The sequence below is a fragment of the Pagrus pagrus genome (assembly GCF_965226575.1).
Source record: "Pagrus pagrus genome assembly, chromosome: 13".
Classification (NCBI taxonomy): domain Eukaryota; kingdom Metazoa; phylum Chordata; class Actinopteri; order Spariformes; family Sparidae; genus Pagrus; species Pagrus pagrus.
This window is the reverse complement of record NC_140197.1, coordinates 1,439,618-1,448,764: the sequence shown is the minus strand read 5'-3', so window position 1 is coordinate 1,448,764 and position 9,147 is coordinate 1,439,618. Positions and strand designations below refer to the sequence as shown.

General features: G+C 41.9%; 1 protein-coding gene across 2 annotated transcripts in view; it reads right to left on the bottom strand.

The window, feature by feature from the left end:
• Positions 1-5,744: 5,744 nt before the first annotated feature.
• Positions 5,745-9,147, bottom strand: part of LOC311268679 (uncharacterized protein) — a 124,946-nt gene continuing 121,543 nt past the window's right edge. For both annotated transcript variants that reach the window (XM_084372432.1, XM_084372431.1), the window contains exon 11: positions 5,745-8,288. In XM_084372432.1, coding sequence (XP_084228558.1) covers positions 8,123-8,288 — 166 coding nt within the window. In that variant the 3' untranslated portion in view covers positions 5,745-8,122. The remainder of the gene's footprint in view (positions 8,289-9,147) is intronic.

Genomic DNA, 9,147 nt, shown 5'->3' with positions numbered 1-9,147 from the left:
GATCTGAACAGGAATATACCTGATTCAGCATGATGTGCCGATGTCCAGCGTCTGATTGTGCACCAGAACACCACGCAGTGTAGTCGGGGTTTGTAGAACGTCCCGGCTGCATTTGTAAACTGAACAACCCACCATTTCCATTTTTTCAGTATACATCAAATATAATGATGATATGCCTATCATTTGTTGTTAGTAGTCAGTATGTCTGATTATTTTCGGTCTACACATGGGAGGAAGAAGGATAGTTTGCACGGCAAATTTATTATAAATTACAATTTATAATATAAAGTTTTTTTTCTAATACTTTCATAAGTGACAATTTTGTCTCTTTTGATGGCTTCGTCAACTTCACTAAATACCCTTTACAGAGACCTTTTTTCAAACCAAGATTCAAGTTCTTGAAGAGTAAGAGGGTATTGATGTGATTTCCATTCTTCTCAGCAGCCTGGTCAGTGGCCTACACTTGTAAGTTTGACAGTGTATTAACCCCTGTGTCTAGTGCAGTAGTATGAAGAGCAAGAATGGTCCAAGTTGGAGGGGTGGGTGGATGGGTCATACACTTGACTTTCCTCCCGATGACCTTGGTTTTCGCATCCCGTTTGGGACCAATAGTTAGGAGTGATCTGTTCTTAAGTTACGTTACATCACTGACGATACAAGTTACTTGAACCCACAACATCTTTTCCTTAACCTAACCAAGTATTTGTTGTGCCTAATCTTAACCAAACAATTTGACAAATTTAATAACAGTCCAAAAGTCAAAATATGTCAGAATATGTAAACTGTTTGTCAGCAAGCTTTATTCTAAAAGTCTAACCAGACATGGCTTATTATACATTATTGCTTACTTGACCACAGAAGCCCTTACATGAAAGTATAACAGACCTGGACATGGTGGTGCTACTCAGCCTTGCTTGCAGTTCCCCTGCGGCCCAGTTACCACAGTGCCTCTCTATTTTTTTTATGACTCTTTCTCTTATGAATTTTGATCCATAGAGGTTTTATATTTGTAAAGATTTTTAGGTGGTGGTGGGGAGGGGGACAACAGGAGAAACTCTACTGCCAAGTGAGCAATTCCCACTGGACTGAATGGGTGCCATCTCAGGGTTCACAATCTAGTTCTATTTAAAATCTGTGAGCCCTTCATGCGCAAAACTGACGCTGGAGGGGTAGGTAGTCTCATAGTACGACAGAGAAGGAGCAGTCTGTTGTATCACAGTTGAGTAGAGTGAGATGGACATGTGTGAACCTGAAAATATAAGATGCAACACCTGTAACCATAGTAAGTCTAGACAACAAAGATTGTGACACCTTTTCAACAATATCTTGAAACTGTATATTGACTTGTGTCTTTTTGACACCTGCCTTGTGGTACATCATGTTGTAGGGATGACCTGGTTTGGATTTTTTTGTAGCATCAGCAAAGTTAATGTCCATAAAAAACAAAAATATATACAAACATTTTTCCCACACATCCAAAAGTTTGTGTACTGCTGCACTTTTAGTAGTAGTATAGCCAAAGATAAGAGTATCTTTAAGTTTCCTTGAGTGTTTTTTCTTCAGCTCATTTTAATCTTAGCAGGTATTAAGAATGTCTTATTGTCATTACATGTCACACTCAAATCTGCAATGCATTGCCAAAACCCAGATGACAGGGGCAGAACTCGAGCAACACTTGAGGAACAACTTTATTGTGAAAACCTAGATGAAACTCTGTTGGTGTAGGGCCCCAGCATAGTTACCCAATTCATAATTGGTACAGCAGCACTGGTGGTAAGTAAGTAAGTAAGTAAGTAAGTAAGTACATTTTATTTCTATAGCACTTTTGACAGAAAGGGTTCACAAAGTGCTTCACAGTAAAATCAGCAGAATACATAGTATAAGACAAAGACACAGTTGAAAACAGGTACATAAAAGGATAAAAAAGATAAAAAACAGAAGACATAAAAGCCCCTAAAAACCCACGCCTAACTGAAAGCCTGTAGAAACAGCAGAGTCTTTAGATCCTTTTTAAAAGACTCAATAGAATTTAAGTGCGCATGGACAGTGGCAGAGCCTTCCATAGTCTGGGGGCTACAGCTTGGAAGGCTCGGTCACCTCTGGATTTAAAGTGAGTGTGGAGGCAGACAAGCAGGTATTGATTTGAGGATCTAAGGGAACGTGTTGGCTTATAAAATTTGAGCAACTCAGAAATATAGGAAGGGGCTTGACCATTTAAAGCTCTAAATGTAAGAACTAAAATTTTAAACTGAATCCTGAGACGGACTGGGAGCCAATGGAGTTCTGCTAAAACTGGTGTGATGTGTGCACTTTTACTGGTGTGGGTTAAAAGTCTAGCAGCAGAGTTCTGAACAGCCTGGAGGCGATGAAGTTGTTTTTGGCTCAGGCATGTAAAAAGGCTGTTACAATAGTCTAAGCGGGAAGAGATAAAAGCGTGAATGATCATCTCAAGTTCTGGCTTTGACACCAAGGTTCTCAACTTAGAGATGTTCCTAAGCTGAAAGAAGCAGTTCCCAATCAATGTGTTAGCGTGCTGCTCAAGACACATAGCTGAGTCAAGGACTACACCCAGGTTCTGAAGACTCGGCTGACTGGACGAGCCTAAGGAACCCAAGTGCTTGATGAGGGGGACACGATTTTCTGGGGAAATAATCAAGGTCTCTGTCTTGTCTGTATTAAGTTGAAGGAAGTTTGTACTTAACCACTGTTTGATGCTAGTCAGACAGCTGATCAAGGAAGACAGTTTAAATGACTCAGAGTCATTAAAGGAACAATACAACTGGATGTCATCTGCACATAAATGGTAGGAAACATCTTGGAACTGACTAATTATCTGGCCCAGAGGAAGGATGTATAATAGGAACAGAATTGGCCCCAGCACCGAACCTTGCGGTACCCCACAGGTCAGAGGTGCTGTTTCAGAGAAAATCTGGTTTGCACACACATTAAAATCTTTCAGAGAGATAGGATTCAAACCATTTTAAGACAAGACCAGATAACCCTAGGTCTTTGAGTCTGTTTGTCATGATTCCAAAATCAACCATGTCAAAAGCTGACAAGAGGTCCAATAAAACCAGGACTGTGCCTTTGCCAGAATCAGCTGTCATCATAATGTCACTAGAAACACGTAACAAGGCAGTTTCGGTGGAGTGATTTCTATGGAAACCTGACTGAAATTTATCCAGGACATTATTTGACTCCAGGAACACTGTAAGTTCCTCTGCCACTATTTTCTCCAAGATCGTGGACATAAAAGGAAGCTTAGAGATTGGCCTATAGTTTTTGGGTTGTGATGGGTCCAGGGATGGCTTTTTAAGTATGGGTTCGACAACCGCATGTTTGAAAAACCTTGGAACTACACCGGTTGAAAGTGAAAGATTTATCAGCTTCACAACACAAGGGCCAATTGAGTTGAGGACAGTTTTAAACAGCTTGGTAGGGAGGACATCAGAGGGAGATGTGGAGGGTTTCATTTTTTGCAGCAGAGCTGTAAAGTTCTGGAGCGTCACCTGGTTAAAAGAGGACAAAGTACAGGGTGAAGGCATTTCACCAGCAGGATCAGGAAATATGCCAGCAGGGTCAATTGAAGGCAGTGGTGAAATATTCTCCCTAATGTCTCTAATTTTAGTCAAAAAGTAGGTAAGGAATTCATTGCTGTCTGCTTTAGAGTGCACAGGAATTTGTGAGACAGCAGGTGAGACAAGGGAGCTGATTGTGTCAAATAAGACCTTAGGATTTTTCTTATTAGAAGAGATGATTTGAGTAAAGTACTGGGTCCTGGCGTTCCTCAACATATCATTTAAAGAGGCTCTAAGCTCCCTTAGGTGGAGTGTGTGAACCTCCAGTTGTGTCGACTTCCACAGACGTTCCACTTTTCGACAGTTTCTCCTAAGAGCGCGAGCAGAGTCATTTATCCAGGGATGAGGTGCGTTTGCTGGTGCACTGCTGGTTTTCACCACAGAAACTTTATCTAAAATAGTCATACAGTGCCTGTTGAAGGTCTGAATAAAGATATCAGGGTGATCAATTCTCAACAGTAATTGAGCCTCAAACATAGAGGAGAAACCATCAGCGACATCCTGATTTATAATCCGCCTTTGGGTTTTTATTTTCAAAGGGGAAGGATTTACAGGAAGGTTTACATTAAAAAGCACACAGCTATGATCACTGACCTGGAAGTCCTCCACATGCACGTTCCTGACGTCTAGGCCTAGTGAAAAAACAAGGTCCAGAGTGTGACCCTTGATGTGCGTGGGTCCAGAGACATGTTGGATGAAATTAAAACAGTCAGTGATAGATAAGAAGTCAGCAGCTGTGTTGCATGTGACATCATCAATATGGATGTTAAAATCACCAATGATTAAAATTCTCTCTAGTTTAATTATGGAGGATAGGAAGTTTGTAAAATCAGCAAAGAAGGCGCCTATAGGGCCAGGGGGGCGGTAAATTAAAACACAGTAAAATGGGTTTAAAAACCCAGCTTTTATTATCTGACACTCAAAGGAGGAAAAAGGCTGAGAGTTGACCAGTCTGCACGGGTGGCTGTCGCGGTGCACAACAGCGAGACCTCCACCACGGCGCTCCAAGCGGGGGGTCCCGATAACAGAGCAGCTAGGGGGACAGAGCTCTTTTAAGTGAAAAAACTCCTTATCCCTCTGCCATGTCTCAACTAGGAACAAGAAATCCATATTCTCACTCATAAAAAGTTCATTCAGAGTGAGGGATTTGTTGCAGATGGAACGAGCATTCAGAAGTGCCATCCGGATCGGTGGCGACAGATCAGCTGATTTCACAGCTGTTTGGGTTTGGACTGACAGCAAACACCTGCTATTTAGTCTATTTGTCGCCATTTGGAGTGTTGTGTGATGGCCTATTGCTTATTATGACTGGAATGGATGATTGCGGGTGGCAGGGTATGCTTGTGCCGGTAGGGGGCGTTGTTACATGAGGAAATGGAATGGGAAGGGAACGTAGAAGAAGAATGATGACGACACCAGGAAGGTAGTGAGGGGGGTGTGTGGCAGGTAAACAGTCATGCACGTGGAGATGTTTGGATAGCATAGTGAGTGTTAGCTGCAAGCAGCTGGTTGCCAGAGGGGTTTAGGTGGACTCCGTCATTCCTGAAGAGAGTCGGGCGGCTCCAGAACAAGTTAAAATTGTCAATGAAACCGAGGTTGTGGACACGACATGCAGACTGGAGCCAGGTGTTGAGGGCAAGGATTCTGCTAAAACGCGCAGATCCATGGGACCGTGCTGGGAGGGGGCCACTGATAAAAACAGACTTCTCGCTGGTTTTTAAAAGGCTAAAAAGGTTGTTAAAAAACTTTTTTGTGAGTTCGGACTGTTGGCAGGCCGTGTCATTTGACCCTACATAGATCAGCACTCGGGTAACGGAGGATGGGAGCGAGCGCAGCAGACCTGGGAGTTTGTCCAGGATGAGCGGGACAGAAGCACCAGGGAGGCAGTGAGTGATGGTGTTTGCGAAGCGGATGTCTTGGGTGTAGGAGTCTCCGATGATTGCCGTAGAGGGCGGGAAAAGGGGCCATGAGTCCCCATGTCTCATGAGAGAGCCAGGAGCAGCCTTTGCTCCGGGATGGTGATCCCGAGTCCGGCCGCTGTGGAGACTCCCAGAGCGCCTCAGCACTGCCTCCTTCAGAAGCCTCCGACGTGAGGCAGACGTGGTAGTGCAGAGGCCATTGGGTGACCCAAATCAATAGGTTCATTACAATGACTTCACGCTGGACTGAAAAGGTGGCAAGTATTTAATTGTAAATCAACAGTGTTAACATGTGTATTATTAATACTATAAAAAACAAAGACAATGATCATACGTGAACTTTTAATACATGCTGAGTATAAGACACAAGGGTGGGATGTTGACACTGAGGCTCAGGATATGGGACAGGGCTGAGAGGTACAATGAATGTCTGACATGCTGTACGTAATCAGAATCAAAGTAAGGTGTGATTGTGGAGGGTCTATTGTCACTGTGAATGACCAGTTGCTTCAGAGGGACTGAATTAATTTTAGATACCAGGTAGGTGTGCCATAACAAAAAAAAAGAAAGGTCTATCCTCAGCTCTTTTGCTGCATAGTAAAAGTATAGCCACATAATCAGTTAGGGTGAGACCAACACTAGGCTCAAGTGAACTATGCATTTCCAGTATTACTCTCGTTGTGTATGTGTAAGCTAATGGCATAACATGGCAGTTTCAGAAAGGAGTCTGCTCATATTCAGGTTCTCTAAAATATATTTCAATCTTTAATAATCCACGGGAAAAAAACAGCTGAGCATGCTCTGCCATCTTAACGTAATTCAAAAATCATTTAAACACTTCACAAGCCATTGTGTAAAAAAGCTTTAAAAAGTATACGAATGACACCACCATCATCGGCCAGATTGCAAACGTTTGTAAGGGAGAGAAGAAATCAAGAATCCTGCAGAGTAGTGCACGGAGAACAATCTACTGCTCAATGTCAGCAAAACCAAGGAGCTGATTGTTGATTTTTGAAAAAAGGAGGCAAAGACATGTCTACATCAGTGGAGCTGAGGTGGAGCAGGTCAATAGTTATAGGTTCCTGGGAATCAACATCAAAGAGAACCTCATAGTCTCTGCACATCTCCACGCTGGTAAAAAAAAAAGGGAAAAAAAGAAAAACATGGAAAAGGCTTGTATGTGAAGGCTTAATTATTGTGCCAAATTCTTGTCAACGTTTACAGAGGAGCAATAGAAAGCATCCTGAATGGAGACATCATAAACTGGCATGGTTTGTGCTCGGTCTAGGACAGGAAGGCCCTTTCAGCCTTCCAACAAGGCCCAAAGACCCAGAACATCACTGGTACTGTACCCATCCACAGAACATCAGTGATATCAGTCAAGTGAGATGTCTGAAGCCCAAAGGATACTGAAAGACAACCCCCACCACCGCCACAGTCTGTTCACCCTGCTGCCATCTAACAAAAGATACTGCCGTACCACCAGACTACAGAAATCTTGATCATTCTTATGCTACAGTAGTAATCATGTGACATTAGTAGCCTTTTTTCAGAAAGGAAATTTTGACATGTCAGTAGAAAAAGCACAGGTGTACATAATATTACCACCTCGTAAGATTTCAGAGCAAGATTTCTCCTTGAAAGAGACTTGTGTTTCTGCTTACAAAAATGATATTATTATTTAACAAACAGGTCTATCACCCAAAAATAAAAATACCAGAATTCCCCTTTAAACCACACTGGCACATCATCCATCTCTCCACAGTATGCTGACTGACTTGATTCTTACAATCTTTTACAACGAGCGTGCTCTTAGAAACAGACATAGTCAAACTGTACAGGCAACACTCAGCACAGCAGCAGGTTCAGATTTTTATATTGGAAGTTTTCTGAAGAGGACTTAATTATTTTGGCTACTGTTTGGTGTTCACTGTATTTCCATTATGAATCAATTCCAAATCTTTTAAAAGGAAAGCATGGGGGTTCTCTTTATGATCACTTTAAACACATTTGACCTAAGCGAGAATAATGCACTTCATTGCAATATGTAAGTGTAAGGACACCCCAGACATTTCCCCCATATGAGATAGTTGAACATATGATGCTGACATTATAGGCATTCATGTGCTGCTATAACAGCTTCCATTGCTCCTATTCAGCCACAAAAGCATTAGTACAGTCCAACACTGATACTGGGTGATAATGCCTGGACTGTCACATATTTTTGGCCATGAAGTGTACCATTTATATAGCAGATACCATGATGCTTGGGTACTATTGGGAGACCTATGTTCATTGTGGTTTGTTGGGCTGCCTGCTTTCGCCTGCCCTGTATACTGTATGTCACGTTCCTTCCAGAAAATATATATGCGTTCACATTCAAAAATATATCCATATTTGATGCATTTCTTATGCGAAATCTAAAATATCATTTTTCATTTAAAAACAATCCACTAGTTTCTCCCATCACGATAAAAAAAAAGAAAAACAATGCAAAAATAATGTCTCCATCTAATTTTTCATTTGGGAAAAAAATAGCTCTCGCTTTCTGATCTCTCATTCTGATTGGATGTGGAGCATCAGCATTCCTCTGCAGGTGCAGGAAGAAGAAGGCTGATGGAGAGATCAGAGGTGGCTCCCTGATTCGCATTTGTCAGTAGTTCCATTCTCCAACAGCCAACTGAATGGGCCCAGTTCACTGAAGTTCATGTTGCTCTCGTTGAGCCGCCGTACACGGTAGGTCTCATAGTGGATATTGTGTGTCACGTCTTTCAGGTCCTGCAGGTGAGACCTTTGCAAAAAACACAAACAGATAGATTCACAACTTGATCTTAATGTTGCTACTCTCTAGCTGATAAATCCGATTCAAACCAATATGCAATTCATGAAACTCCCTGTGGATGATCCTTCCATTGTCAGAGACCTTGCAGTTTTACAAAACACCGTTATGTAATCTAGTAAATTGCGTTCAGTGATGTTGCAGCTAAGTTGCATTTTGGGTAATGTAGGCACCAAGATATGACAAGGAGGAAGAATGTTTGGAATAAAAAGTCAATATCTCTATTTTTAAACTGTCCATAAAGAATCCAACAGTGTTGGAGTGCAATGCTAGACCAAAGGACAACTAGCTACATTAACCACAATGCAATTTAGCCACAGAGTGAAATCACTGAAGGCAATTTATCAGATTACTTGTAGCTTCTGCTGAAGTTACTAAAGACTTTTTACTACTTTTCTGACATATGCAGTGGCAAATATGAGCCACTGATTTATTTATTTATTTATTTATAACCTACACGATTCAAGTAACGTTATAGTCAAGTAATTGTTTTACAAATTACATGTTTCAAGTTCTACAATGTCATGTCCATATTGAAATGAACTCTGGGTGATTGAATTGGTGAGATCCAGTGGGGTCTGCAGCCCAAGTGGACTCCCTGGAAGTCTGCAGAAAGTCTGCTTGAGGGCCCTTGTGGATTGGATGAAATGTGAGTTCGGACAGCCCTCAAAGACTTTTGGATTTCCTACTAACGCGCCCACAAAGTGCAATGAAGTCCAGACATTTGGATGCAGCCACAGATGTATAGTATTGTGCTCCTGTCCCCAGTGCTCTCTCGTGAACTCATCCTCTAGCAGTAGTCAAGCAGTGT